The 15502-nt window shown below is 38.1% G+C and overlaps 1 protein-coding gene across 1 annotated transcript in view; it reads left to right on the top strand.

Annotated features, from left to right (window-relative positions):
• Positions 1-1300: 1300 nt before the first annotated feature.
• Positions 1301-15502, top strand: part of TRIP11 (thyroid hormone receptor interactor 11) — a 68448-nt gene continuing 54246 nt past the window's right edge. The window contains 4 exon segments of the mRNA XM_012656742.1: positions 1301-1836; positions 5823-5884; positions 11578-11688; positions 12656-12965. Of these exon segments, the coding sequence (XP_012512196.1) occupies positions 1698-1836; positions 5823-5884; positions 11578-11688; positions 12656-12965 (622 nt within the window). The 5' untranslated portion in view covers positions 1301-1697.

The raw sequence follows: 15502 nt of genomic DNA, 5'->3' as shown, positions 1-15502 counted from the left end.
TTTTGTTTTTTGCTTTTTAGACAGTCTCCCTCTGTCGCCTTGGGTAGAATGCAGTGGCTTCATCAGAGTTCACAGCAACCTCAAACTCAAGCGATCCTCCTGCCTCAGCCTCCCAATTAGCTGGGATTACAGGCATACCCCACTGTGCCCAAATGATATCTTTCACATAATTACATGAAAAGCATTTAAAAAAACACTTCCAGAATGAGATGGAAATTTTCTTTTCAAAACATTCAGATTTCAGAGAGAGCTACTACTGCCTGATGCCATAAGATTCCAAATACTGGAGGTACTCCCAATGTTCTGTTCGAAAACAGTGCAATTTGTGTATTCAATCCTGTGAATAAAATCAAAGAGAAAGATGCCAGGAAATTTAGTGCAATGCTTTAAAGAACTGCAGACCTGTCATGTTCTTTTCAAAACAAAAAATCTGCTAGTCTCCCTGGCCAGGTGCTTTGTGTTCACTCGCCAGGCGCCAAGTGCTTGAAAGTCACGTGACAACCTTTCTTCCTTAGGAAGGAAAGCAAGCAAGGCAGGACGCTGGTGTGTTTCAACTGCAGTGTGTAACTGAGGGCCATGGGAGATTGGGCACTTGCATAGCTAGTGCCAACAACGCATGTACATTAGAACGGCACTTCTCTACTAAGTTGTCATGCGGTCCTCTAATGAGTCGTTTTAAAAGAGGCTGCCTTTTAACTTCATAGGTGAAATCGGCTTCATGAGTAAGGCTCATCATACATTAAAGAAGGTTAGGGTTTAAATTGTTAGCTGGAAAGCCACCAGAGGAAATTTCTATTATAGAAGAAAGTGTTTCCTGCCTGGACATTTCAATTTGCAACTCATCCTTTGTATCTTTGTATCCTCAGTTCCTACCAATAGTGCCTGGCACAGGGTAGCCCTGCAGAGGTTGGCTAATCCATACAGTAACGTTTGATAAGTTATTTGCAGCCGCTTCCTGCGCAGTGGAACGACTCAGCCAAGTCTCGCACCGTAGGCTGTAGTCTGAATTAAAACACTCGGTTTTCAACAACACTGTGAGAGTCTGCAGCGTTCCCGGGCCACGCCGGCTTCGGGAAGCACCCATCAAGGGTCGGTTGCGACGCCGCTGCTTCTTCCCTCTACCCCTCCCTCGGCCAAAGCCGACTGGCTACGTGGAGGCTGACCTTGCTCAGGGTTGAAGGCAGCCGTCCGGTCCAGCTCGCACTCGGTCCTCCGCAATCCCATGCTCCCTTGCGCCAAGGACACGTCCGGCGGCTTCACAGGGCCCTTCTACGCCACCGCGGCTCCTCTCTATGATCCGCTGCTGCTTTCAGGGCGGGTGTCATGGCGGCCGGCGTCGAGTTGGCAGGAGTTGTCCACGGAACTGAGGAAAGTCTCTAAAGCAGAGGAAGAAGTGGCCCAACCTGGACGGTGGGAAGTCGTGGGAATGAGCAGAAGGCCCTGTGTGAGTGACTGTATCACTGGAGGCGGGCCCCTGCTAAAGTCCCAGGCCAGGCCTCTGCGTTCCTAGGTAGAGCCCGGCTGCTGGGAGACCCCCGGAGCCGGCGTTGCCTAGGAACCTCGCTTTGTGCTGTCATATCCAGAGTGTTTCGGAATAGTCTCACGAATACAGCGGTTAGAGGACATTTGGCAGGATCGTCCGACGGCGCTGGACGCTTTTCTCTGAGCGGACCCGGTCGTTCTCTAAACCCGCAGCGATGTCGTCCTGGCTTGAGGGCCTCGGCTCTGGCTTGGGCCAGTCTCTGGGTCAAGTAGGGGGTAGCTTGGCTTCCCTCACTGGCCATATTTCAAACTTTACAAAGGATATGCTGATGGAAGGCACGGAGGAAGTGGAAGGTAACAGCTGGAGCGAGGGGAGGGACGGCTTTTTTGGCACTCGGGAACGTCTGTTTGGTCCCCACTTCCATCAGTCATAAGTCGCGGACGCGTCGCAAAGGAGTGCCACTCCTCCCTTTTTTCTTTACACTCCTTCCTTTGCGTCTCGTCAACCTATTTTCTATTGTGAAAGACCACTGGGGTCCGGGAGAAGACTTCTGGTTCTCCTACCTTTGAATACCTTGGACGTCTCAAAGTACAGTAGAGCGAAACTGCTCCTACGTTTAGTAGAGTTCATTTTTGTTTGGTTCTTCTACGCCCACCGCTTACTTTGCCCTCAGTTTGGGGGCGGATCAGATTTTTACATCTTCCTTAATTTTGACAGTTAGAACAATTGTGTATGGGAAGCAGTCACCTTTTTTGTTTTCTTCCATTTTTGTAACAATTGAAATAATTCATAATTTGAACATTTGGTGACTTGCCCTTTCTGTCTTGAGTGTATTATTTCTTAGTGAAACATGGCTGTGTTTTTCTATTTAGTTATTTTAGATTTTTGCTTATTGTGGTGTCACATTTCAGCGTTCTGGCTGAAAATATATTTTCGTGTATAATTGTCCATGTCTCCCATTTTCAACAGTAGAACAGGGAAGATACCTATCCTTAGGGTATCCTTAGCAATCTTCGCTCATTTTTGAAGTCCTTTATCTTGTTTTACTAATGAATAGTGACACAGAGTTACGTGGTAATTGATGATTAAGTTAAAAGTTAATTACTATTTTGATTTTTTTTTTTTTTTTTTTGGGAGACATAGTCTCGCTCTGACGCCAGGGCTAGAGTGCTGAGGTGTCAGCCTAGTTTACAGCAACCTCAAACTCCTGAGCTCAAGCGATCCTCCTGCCTCAGCCTCCCTAGTAGCTCGGACTAAAGGCGCGCAGCACGCCGGGCTAATTTTTTCTATTTTTAGTAGAGACGGAGTCTTGCTCTTGCTCTTGCTCAGGCTGTTCTGGAACTCCTGGACTCTAGCAGTCCTCCTGCCTCTTCCTCCCAGAATGCTAGCATTACAGGCTTGAGCCACTGCGCACGCCCTATTTTGATTTCTTGACATTTCTTTCAGCAATTACTATTTGAATATAAAAAGTTGTTGGCCAGCGCAGTGGCTCATGCCTGTAATCCTATCTTTCTGGGAGGCCGAGGTGGGAGGATAGCTGCAGCTCAGGGGTTCGACACCAGCCTGAGCACAGTGAGATCCCGTCTCAATTTATTAAAATCTTAAAAAAAAGAATTGTTTAATTTCAGTCTAGATCTGCTCCAGGGAGATAATGGACTGGTCTTTTGGATGAGAGCAGTTCCTTTGACAATTTTATCTCTTACAATTTATAAGTTAGCATTCTGGCCTAATTTTTAAAATTCTGGATTTAACTGAGCCTTCATATTTATTTGGTTGAAATAGAGAGAGATGGTTTGATAGATAATGTTTATATTTAGAATTTCCGGGGGGTTTATTTAGAAGGAAGGAAGACTGGGGAGCTACCAAAATTCATTTTACTGCTTGGCGTTCCCCTTGAGTGGGTGGTGCATTAGGTGGGACAGGTTTGGGGATGGGCATGAAAGGACTTCTTCACGTGTGGAGGAAAGCCTGGGTCCTTGAGGGCAGTCAGAAGCAGAGAAGGGCTGGATAACTGTGGGAAATGAGACTGATCTCTCTGTGTATCCTTGATAGGGGAAAACAGTTGGTTATTCCTTTGACCCTAAGCCAAACAGTATGTATCCCCCATCCTGTACGTCTTGCAGGTTTAATTCATTTTGTTTTCCCACCAAATGTGCTCCTGTATTCTCAATCTTAATGATTTCACTATCTACTCAATTTTCTAACCTATAAATAAATCTTCATGTCTTTATCTTGTCTCTTTTTTCATTTACTGCTTCCACTTGGTCACCAAATCTTGTTCATCTTATGTCAGAATTGTTCTTTCCTTTATTACTCTTGGACCTATTATTTGCAGGATAAAATCCAAACCTCTAAGTTTTGGGAGGCCAAGACCTATTCTGTCTGGGTTCAACCTACCTTTTCTAGTTACCATACCAGTTGCCATACATATGCACATTCAACATACACATGCACACTTATACACAGAACTTCTGCCACATGGAAGTTTGTCAGGTACCTATACAATTCCAGGCTTCTGTATGGAAAGCCCTTCTCTCCTTCTCCTTTACCTGGAAAACAGTTTTCCTGTACAACCATGCTTACATGTCAGGTACCTGATGAAACCATTCTGACTCCTGTGCAGATTGAGTTGATGATCAGTGATCTGTGTTCTAACAGAATTTGTGGATCTTGACAGCAATTACCATGTTGAGTTATAATTTATCTCTTTCCTTGATTCCCAGGGTGGGCACTGGATTTTTTTTGGTTCTTATATTACCAGTATGTGGCATCTTCCTTGGTACATATTAGATGCTCAATAAAAATTATGCAAGTGGATGATCAGAAGTCTGCAAAGTTGCTTAATGCTTTTATTCTTTTCCCTTTGTATTACATTAGGACTTGCTTAATACCTAATTTATTGGTTTTATAAAATATTTAAAAATAGGGTCAGAGTACAGTTTATTTACTCATTCAAGTATTAATTGTTTACCCTTTGCCAGCAATGAACAAGAAAACAGTTCCAGAATAGCACTCTTGGTACAACTTGAAAATTGTCTATATTTATAATATCAGAAGGTTGGATTCTACCAAACACTCTACTGATTTATTCAAGGTTAGGAATTTAGGCTTTTAAATTAGATAGACATGGGTTGAAATTCCACTTCCATGGATTGCATTACAAGTTGTGGGATTTTGGGCAAATTACTAATTAACCTCTAAAAGGCATAGTTTCCTTATCTATTAAATAGGGATAATCATGTCTACCGTGAGATTGAGAAGATTAAATGAAATCATGAGTGTAAAATGCCTAGAACTGTGCCTGGCAAATTGTAAACATTAATAAATGGTAGATGTTATGTTTCTCCTCATTGAGAAAATCAGAATATTTTTGTCTGCATAATATCTCCTCTTTACTTAAAAAGGTCAGGACTCTTTTGGGGGGTTTGAGGGTGGGGGTGGTAGAGTCTACATGAACCTTTTAAATACCTTTTTGAAACAGTTGCTGCTTTTAACAGTTATCTTCCTAAACAGATGAGATTATACTTTGTCCTCTTCAGAGTAGCAATTAGATAATGCTTTCAGAGTTTCAAGCAAGATGTACAAACAACCGCAGAAGCAACCCTCTGATTTTCAAAATGAGAAGAGTGTGCTTGTCACTGTAATTTATCACATGCTGCTTGTATTTTCTTTTAATTTAAACTGTGGTTCGAAGAAGTTATCTTTATAATATTAAAGTGCTGTGAGTAATGAAAAAATACAATTAATTGTACCTAGAAAAAGTATCTAACTCTGTGGATGGTGATTTTCTGACAGCAGTGTTTTGGCACTGCTGGGCTTTGACTCTACTTTTAAATGAAAATGTACAAAACCAGACTGAGCTCATTCCCATTTTTAATAAATTGTGTCTTTGTTACTTTAAATGAATGTTCTCTTAGTGTATTTTTATTGTTTGTTTATAGGTGGTTAATTATTTGATAGTATTGGGAGCAGAAGTTAGTAAAAGACCTTAAGCCCTAGTTGAGTAAGTTTCATCTAAACTTAATAGCAGCATAAGACAACAGAGAAAGAGTTTTAATTTGCAAAGCTTAATTTCCCACAACAAAATTTTAATGAACACTTTCAAGGGGTAAAGATAGACGTCCTAAGGTATAGGACATAGACAAAAAAGAATGACTTATGTGACAGTGAAGAGCATTAGTGACAGTGGGAAGTTGTGATGAAAATCAAATGATATGTCTTCTGAATTTGCTCTCATATCAGCCAACTATTCTGTTTAAACTCAGTAAAATATATTTTCCTGAAGATGCCTGTTTGTTATTTCATATGGTGTTCATCAAATATTCTGTTTACTTTTTAGCAGAATTTCCTAATTCTAGGAGAAAGGAAATTGAAGCCATTCATGCTGTCTTGAGATCAGAGGTAAGGAAAATTGAAGATTACTATCAAACTTAAATTGTTCTTTTTCGAAGCCATGAAAGTTATTCAAACTTTATTTTAGTACTCTTTTTAAATGCACTGCTTACCACCTTTTGTCTCTTCTTGTTTATCTCAGTTCTTTTGTGCTTTTATCAGCCTTCCTTAGACGAAGAGTATATTTACATGTTACTGCAGTTTGCTATTCTTTAATATTCCCATTTCTATTTCTGTATGCTGGAAGTAGGAAAACTGCCAAATGTAGAAGTAACAGTGGCAACACTTTATCATTATCAAGGATTTACTGTGTTTTAACAGTGTGCTGATTTGCAGTCATACATTTATTTAACTATTAATATGATATGAAGAATGCAATTCTGTTTAATCTAAAGCTTTTAAATTCTGTAACATTAAAATAATATTTGGATACAAAAAAGTTAAGATTAGAGGAATAGCAAATTAAGTTTCCTGTATTATTAGTCAGTGTCTAGTCATGACTAGTTCTGGACATTGTGTTTAATAGGGATAAGTCAAGCTTGAAAAGGGTTCAAAGGAAGCCATAAAGAAAATTAAAGCATTTAAAAGTGGGATCTATTGTAAAGGACTAAAGAAACTCAACTATTTAGGCTTGGGATAAGAACAGTGAGGGAACACTTAATAATATAATAGTATTTCAGCAAAAGATATTCTTAGAGGACTGTGGTAGTAAGCACGTTTTCCTCTCTACTAAGCCCATTAAAAAAAAAAACTGAATTTAGATGTAAGAAAATATATACTCACACGCATTATTGAACTCTGGTCTAGATAATCGAGCTGAGACTGTGGAATTTTAAAGTAGAGGGACCTCTCAAGAGGAACTGCAATAGTATTCTGCCTCAGTTGAAGAGGCAGTTTGGTGGCACTTAAAAGACCTTAGCTGTAATTACCTAATAAGGAAAATAGGTGCTCTAGTGATGGATGAATGTAATAGTTTCTTTCTTTTAAGGCATAGGAAATTGTTCCAATAGTCCCTAAAGAAATCATTGAGCAAACCTTTATTGGCACAGAACCACCCAGAAGTGTGTGGTGGCATTAACTTAGGTGAACACACTAGTGTACATTTGGGGAAAAAAGTAAATAAAGTTAACCTGCTTAATTAACGCTTGCTCTGTATTAAGCTGGAGAAGGGAAATAGAAATCTTGTGTCATTCTGTTGATCTCAGTTCTCTTAATGCCTCTTACAGTGTTATCATTGGACTATGGCAAGTATTCTAGTGTTTGTTTTTAGGCCAGGCGCCGTGGCTCACGGCTGTAATCCTAGCACTTTGGGAGGCCGAGGCGGAAGGATCACTTGAGCTCCGGAGTTTGAGACCAGCCTGAGCAAGAGTGAGACCCCGTCTCTAAAAATAAAAAAAAAATAAATTGAAATATTTGTTTTTCGTAAAACACATCCCCAAATGCAAGCCAGCTTCCTTGTTTCACTCTTATTCAGAGTAGTACGAGCACTCAAATACTAGAGGAAAACAGACTATCGGATTTCCCAAGGACTTTATTTTCTAAGGAAATTATGACTATATGTGATTCTCGCCTTATGTGCTAACTTTTTATACCCTAACCCCTTCTGTGGCTGTGCAGTATATCCCTGTTCAAAACTCACTGCTGTAAGACAATATGGTGAAGACATGGTTGAAAAAAAAAAACAACACTGTTGAATATTTTATTTAGAAAGTTTTAGTATAGAGAGGGCAGTTTGTTTTCCAGAGGAAATTAGGTTTATTTACAGATGTTAACACGTGTAGCTGACTCAGGATTCTTTAGTTGCAAGTAACAGCAGCTAATCTAAGCTAACTTACTTGATCCTGTGTGTGTCAAGAAATCTTTTTCTTAATCTTTTTTTAATCATTTTATAAATCTACAGAAGTATGAATAAAATGATAGTGAAAAAACATTATTAGAAATTTTAATAACTTAAATACAGCAAATCTAAGTTTTTATTCCATATTTTTCTGGTTTTGAAAACATATACTGAAAATAGGCAATGTTCTTGAATTTGGTAAACTGCTTAACTCTTATGCGTTAACTGGAATGTATTTATCTTGTAAATACTGATTCCAGATTTCAGTTACCTCCCTAATATATTTGAGGTTATCATTATTCCTTGTTCTGCTTGATTATGTTATTAAAACCAATACTTTTGAAAACTTTGATGGCTCATAATTTTGTTGAAGAGATGACTTTCGTCTTTGCTCCATAATTACAATTTATTCTTACATAAATTATGTAATTATATGATTACAATTCACTCTTAAGTTTATAAATAACAATTAGAATGATCAATCCACTGAATTTTTTTCATTTCTGTGTCATCTGTTTCCTCCCAGTTGCATTTGTATATACACTTGCCTTCAGCATTTGTCCATGTATGAACCATATCAAGTAAATGTTGGTGTACAAATATCATACATAATGAAAGAATACTGTTACATATTTGTTTAGCAAAATGAGATGGTTCAGGTCCTTGTTGCAAAATATTGCCCAGTAAAATATTTTCCTACTGAACGACTGATGTGAAACCATGTTTCCGTTTTGTTCTTGGAAATACATTAACTCATCAATTCTTGAGTTTGAGAAAATTCAACTAGAATATTGCCATTTGAAGATTTGTCTGAGATTTTGCTTCTACAATCAATTTCACCATAACCATTAGATTCTAGAGTGCTTCTTTCTGTCTCTTTGCGTTCGTCTTCTGAGTTGTCTAATAATTAGGAAATGTTTTCCTTTGTCAATTTTCTTCTCTTTGTCCAAACATAAAAAATTCTGAATTTTCAACTGTGTTCAATGAAAGCAAAAAGAAAAAAGACTTCAAAGATGGTATCTCTGTCCTGCTGTTTCCTTTTTAAAATGATGCAATACTTTAGGTAACGAAGTCAGAAAAGTGGTTATTTCATGACTGCATCATTCTTCTAGGTGATTCCATAAGTCTCCTATTTTCTTATTATTTTAGTAATTTTTAGCATAGTTGGGAATAATTGATGAATAAGGATAAAATGATTCCCAGGATGGTACAATAGCAAAACGATTCAAGATACAGAAAAAACAAGATGATTATGGTTCCATCATTCTTAGATTTATGAAAGGATCCAATGTATCCTTATGATAATTTAAGATAAATAAGTTTTATTCTATTAAAACAATAGCTAAATTTTCTCTTTATTTGTTAGAAGACCTCTAAGAAGGAAAAAAAGTCATAAATACCAATTCTTACCAATAGTGAGAACTGCTTAAGAAAAAAACTAAAATTAATTCCAGTTGACCCTGATGGTATACCAAGGGTTAAGGGAGTGGAACATTTTAAGGATAAGTGTCTCATGAACTCCAAGAACAGAAATGTAGCCAGACTTTAGGAAGGGGCTGCAGCTACAACTGGAGGCCATGAGGACTCTGTCTTTCTCATTTATACTTCACTCTGCTCTTCTTTGTGTACATTTATTCTTTTCTCCTTTCAGACGAGCTTCCTCTGCTCCATATTCCATGTATGACCCCTGACAACTCTCTTGATATGTTAAGAGTTCAGCCATATGAAGAGAATCTCTCCTAGGATGCTTTCTCAACCTTTCTGACTCTCGTATGACTTAGGGAGATGAGGGCAGACAACCAAGTAGGTATTGATCAAATTCACAGGTTTTAAGTTCTAGTTATTTATTAATCAGTGAAACAAATAACCTAAGGTATTTTTGTGTGAAAAAGCCTAGAATGGACTTTTGTGACTTCAGTATATTGTGTCACTCAATTATGCATTGTATTTTTCATATTAACAGCTCACAGAAAATTAAGCAAAGTCAGCCAGTAGAATAGAAGGTAATTAGTTGTGTGACCATTGGTCCCGTTTCTTACGATTTCTTCAAGATAACCAAGGTCTGTGTTAGTTTTATGGGACTAGAGTCCCACATCAGGATTTGTGGTTGTTGTAATTATTCCTTTGAATAATCGGTTTTCTCTGGGAATTCATATAATCTTCCTGGATAGGAATTTTCATATTTGTTGACATCAGAAGTTGCTAGAATCTAAGAATAAAACAGATGACATCCCCAAATTACAAAGTCTTCATCTTTTAGCAGGAGCTTTCTTTTCCACCATCAGTCTCCTTTTTCTCATTTTTGTTAAACTGTGTTTATAGATACAGTAATAAAATGCTTAGTAATTTATCTGTAATAATTTATAAATCCCTTTTTACAGAAAATTTTAGTGTCCATTTCTCTTGCCTCATTATATTCTTATATTCATTCAACTGATAAGGAATGAATGATAATAGGTTAACATAATTTAATATTTAGGTACATAAAATTTGAGTAATTTTGTTCATGCTTTCCAACATCTTAAAACAAAAGTCTGTGTGTGATTTCTAGGTTTATGGAATTAGACTATTTTGTATATTTCTAACAGCAGTTTTTAAACAGCTCTATTTTTTAAAATTATTTTATTTTTATATAAATTTCATATATTTCTCATCTGATTTGTTTTTTACTTTACTCACCACTATACTAACGAGGACAAACTGAGTTCTAGTAGTGGTTTTCAAATTAGATTTTTCGGAGGTGCCTTAGGGTGCCTGGGGGACAAGCAAACAAATAACCGTGAGATTTTAGCCTCCTACCTATAAGGTCAGCCAGAAATCTCTTCTAAAAAGATCTCTTTTAAAAAGTTCTGTTTGGGGAGTAAACAAAAGCTCAGACATATAATCTCTTCATTTACTAGACGTGTAGTGCCTACTTTGTGCTAGGTACTGGTTATGAGGGAAACCCATGAGGATGGGAAAACATTGATCAGTGGCTTTTTCTTAGTAGTAACTCAAGCTGAGCAAAATGTTAATTTTTCCCCTTTGGTTTAGAATGAGGCATATTCTATATAAACATAGTTAATACATTTGTGACTTTAATTTGAAAGTATATTTTAAAAGCCAGACTTCTGTCTGGGACCTGTTTTATATGGAGACAGGATCTTTCTCTGTTGCCCAGGCTGGAGTGCAGGGGTGTCGTCATAGCTCACTGCAAACTCCAGCCCCTGGGCTCAAGTGATCGTCCTGCCTCAGCCCTCCTGAGTAGCTGGGACTATAGGCCTGTGCCACCAAGTCTGACTAAATTTTTAATTTTTTTTTTTTTTAGAGACTGGGTCTCTCTGTGTTGTCCAGGTCGGTCTCAAACTCCTGAGCTCAAGCATTCTTCCTCCCACTTCAGCCTCCCAAAGTGCCGGAATAACACATGTGAGCCACAGCACCTGGCCTGTCTGGGACTTTTTATATTTTCCATCTTTTTTCTTTTTTTTTTTTTTATTTTGAGACAGGGTTGCTCTGTTGCCCAGGCTAGAGTGCTGTGGTATCGGCCTAGCTCACAGCAACCCCAAACTCCTGGGCTCAAGCGATCCTCCTGCCTAAGCTTCTCAAGTAGCTGGGAGTACAGGTACGTGCCAGGACACCCAGCTAATTTTTTCTATTTTTAGTAGAACTGGAGTCTCACTCTTGCTCAGGCTGGTCTTGAACTCCTGACCTCAAGCAATCCTCCTGCCTCGGCCTCCCAGAGTGCTAGGATTACAGGCGTGAGCCACCGCGCCCGGACTTAACATTGTTTTTTTGTGTGAAGCAATACATTTTTCATAATGCCATGCACATAGCTATTACTAACATGTTTTACTTGCGTTCTTTTGTTGAAAATATTTACTTCTAGAATGAAAGACTTAAGAAACTTTGTACTGATCTAGAAGAGAAGCATGAAGCATCGGAGCTTCAAATAAAGCAGCAATCTACAAGTTACCGAAATCAGCTACAACAGAAAGAGGTAAAAGTTATTACAGTTATTTCACGTATATTTCACTGTAATGTATTTAGGAATGTTTTATGAGTTATAAATCAAGCTATGTTTATTTTTAATTTTTTTTTTTTTTTTGAGTCAGAGTCTCACTCTGTTGCCCTGGCTAGAGTGAGTGCCGTGGCGTCAGCCTAGCTCACAGCAACCTCAAACTCCTGGGCTCAAGCAATCCTTCTGCCTCAGCCTCCCAAGTAGCTGGGACTACAGGCATGTGCCACCATGCCCGGCTAATTTTTTTTTTTTATATATATATTTTTAGTTGTCCAATTAATTTCTTTCTATTTTTAGTAGAGACGGGGTCTTGCTCTTGCTCAGGCTGGTTTCGAACTCCTGAGCTCAAACAATCCGCCCGCCTCGGCCTCCCAGAGTGCTAGGATTACAGGTGTGAGCCACCGCGCCTGGCCCAAGCTATGTTTAGATCCATAAAAATACTGAAAGGCTCAGGAACTTGAGGCAGGAGGATCGCTTGAGCCTAGGAGTTTAAGGTTGCAGTGAGCTATGTTGATACCACTGCTCTCTAGCCCAGGCAACAGAGACCCTGTGTCAACAAATAGTAATAATTGAAAGGGTGTTACATTTAGTAATTCCCAACTCAGTTTGATTATCACTAACTTAACAAGAACTTTATAAACTTTTCTGTTGAGTTTATATTATATAAACCTTTGTGGAGTTTAATTTCTTCTTTCCAAAAGAAGAAAGGATTTTGTATAAAATATCTTTAGGCATTTGTTGCTTATAATTTCTGATTTATGAAACCTAATTTATTATCTTGCCTAACTGTAACACTTTTTATTTAAAAAACAAACATGATTACCATAGTTAATAGAGTACCATCATTGGATAATCTTAGATTATTGGAGCTTTTAATACTATAAATCTATAAAAAGGTCAGTATGTTTAAAGTGCATTCTTTAAAACATGCATTATAAATATATAGGTAGAAATCAGCCATCTTAAAGCAAGACAGATTGCGCTACAGGAACAGTTTCTGAAACTGCAGTCAGCTGCTCAGTCAGCGCATTCAGGAGCTGGTGGTGTACCAACAACCACTGCTTCTTCTTCATTTGGTTATGGGCTCAGTCATGCTTCAGCTTTCCATGATGATGGCATGGACTTTGGTGACATAATTTCATCACAACAAGAAATAAACAGATTATCAAATGAAGTTTCAAGACTGGAGTCCGAAGTTGGCCATTGGAGGCATATTGCTCAGGTAAGTAAAATTTTTATGAGTTTTTGAAAACTGTGTAAAAATACTAGTGTTACATAGAAAGCTATATGTAGAGCTTTTGGTATCAGAAAGAACCCTGGAGTAGAAAATAGAAAACCTGTATTCTGGCTGGGCGCGGTGGCTCACGCCTGTAATCCTAGCACTCTGGGAGGCCGAGGCGGGCGGATTGTTTGAGCTCAGGAGTTCGAAACCAGCCTGAGCAAGAGCAAGACCCCATCTCTACTAAAAAAATATAGAAAGAAATTGCTGGACAACTAAAACTAAAAATATATAGAAAAAATTAGCCGGGCATGGTGGCACATGTCTGTAGTCCCAGCTACTCGGGAGGCTGAGGCAGGAGGATTGCTTGAGCCCAGGAGTTTGAGGTTGCTGTGAGCTAGGATGATGCCACGGCGGTCTAGCCCGGGCAACACAGCGAGACTCTCTCTCAAAAAAAAAAAAACCTGTATTCTGATTCTGCCAGTGACTTTCTAAGTGATTTTGGTCACACCATCTTTCTCTCCCAGCCTCAGTTTCCCTTTCTGTGTAATACTTGGAAAAATTTTCAAAAAGAATTTAAAGCAACAGATCGATTTTTAAAAATAAAACGTTACAAGTCCAGGACTCACAAGAGATAAAAACTGAATTGCTGTGATTGAACCCATGCCTTTTCCCCTGGAGTCCCTGAGGCTTTCCTGGTGGAAACACTAGGACTCCAAGGCACTGTGTTTGTAACTGCTTAGATGTTGTCTGGGGGTTCTGTTACCTCTAGTTATATGTAAAATGAAAATCTGATGATTGGTGTTATAAAACAGGATAAACTATTTTGTGTTGTTTCTCATGCCTTAGAAATTAAATCCTGACTTGGCGTCTTGGCTCATGCCTGTAATCCTAGCACTCTGGGAGGCTGAGGCGGGAGGATCATTTGAGCTCAGGAGTTCGAGACCAGCCTGAGCAAGAGCAAGACCCCATCTCTACTAAAAAAATATAGAAAGAAATTGCTGGACAACTAAAAATATATAGAGAAAAAAAAAATTAGCCGGGCATGATGGCACATGCCTGTAGTCCCAGCTACTCGAGAGGCTGAGGCAGTAGGATTGCTTGAGCCCAGGAGTTTGAGGTTGCCGTGAGCTAGGCTGATGCCACGGCACTCTACCCTGGGCAACAGAGTGAGACTCTGTCTCAAAAAAAAAAAAAAGAAATCCTTACTATTTGGGGCTGTAAACTTTTTTCCAAGGAATCCTTTTTGTCTTACATGTCAGATTTTATGCAGGTTGAGTATCCCTTATTGAAAATGCTTAGGACCAGAAGCATTTTGGATTTCACATTTTTTTGAGTTTTGGAATATTTGCATAAACATAATGGGACATCTTGAGGATGGGACCTAAGTCTAAACACGAAATTCATTTATGTTTCATAAACACCTACACCTAGCCTGAAAGTACTTTTGTATATTTTTAATAGTTTTATGCACAAAACAAAATTTGCGTTAAGGACTTATATATGGAATTTTCCAATGTGGTACCATGTTTACACTCAAAAAGTTTTAAATTTTGGAGCATTTTGGATTTTGGATTTTCAGATTAAGGATGCTCAACCTGTGTAGTATGGGGGTTGTCAGTAGACTTGAGACATATAATAAACTGGAACATTGTTTATTTGGATTTGATCTTATCAATGTAGAAAAAAAACAGAGTTTATAAGCAAAGAGATTATTTTACATCTTTTTGTGAATGTAATCCAGTTATGTAAAGGGGAAATCATCCCAATTTAAATTACCTCCTTGTTTTCCAAGTTGCTAGACATTCCCAATACCTAAAATAACCTTAGAGGAGATGGTCTGTTTGTCCATTTTATCTCCAAAAAGCAGTAGTTCTTAAGTTTTGTATGTGTAAGAATAACCTGGGGAGCTTGATAATATTGTAGACACCCTGTTCTACCTTCAGAGAGTTCAGTTTAATAGTATATTTTAGAGTCTTAAAAAAATGCATTCAAATACTCCAGGTGATTCTGATAATCGGAAGAATACATTTTAAGAAACATTGCTTAGGGTAAAATTCCATAGGAAAGAGAAGGGTATTTGGTGTGTTCTCTTTAGCTTATTTTGAATGCCTATGATATGACAGACCTGACTTGGAATATAAAGGTGAAAAAGGCATCATTGGGACCTTTCAGGAGACTTAATTTTCTAGCAAGGCATAGTAAAAATTAATATTTGTAATATACCTTATAAGATGCTCCCATATATATTATTCCAATTCATTTTATTATCTTTAATAACTATGTGACATATTTATTACCTCTATTTTGCATAAAAGGAAACTAAAATTTAGTTTAATACACACATTGCCATGGTGATTAAGTTATGATTCAAGCACATGTGTTTTGACTCCAAATCATGTATTCATTCCATTATAATACTGTGTTCCTTCTTTCAGTACTAGAGCGGCTTTTGGTTCATTAGCATGCTAAATAGTAAATGTTAATAAAAATAAATCAACAACATGTAGCTTCAAATGAGAGAAGAATCCAAAAGTTCTTTCTTTTATATACTTGTCAAACTAAAGATTATTC

This window comes from Propithecus coquereli, unplaced genomic scaffold, assembly GCF_000956105.1.
Source record: "Propithecus coquereli isolate 6110/MARCELLA unplaced genomic scaffold, Pcoq_1.0 Scaffold516, whole genome shotgun sequence".
Classification (NCBI taxonomy): Eukaryota; Metazoa; Chordata; class Mammalia; order Primates; family Indriidae; genus Propithecus; species Propithecus coquereli.
This window is presented reverse-complemented; position numbering and strand designations above follow the sequence as displayed.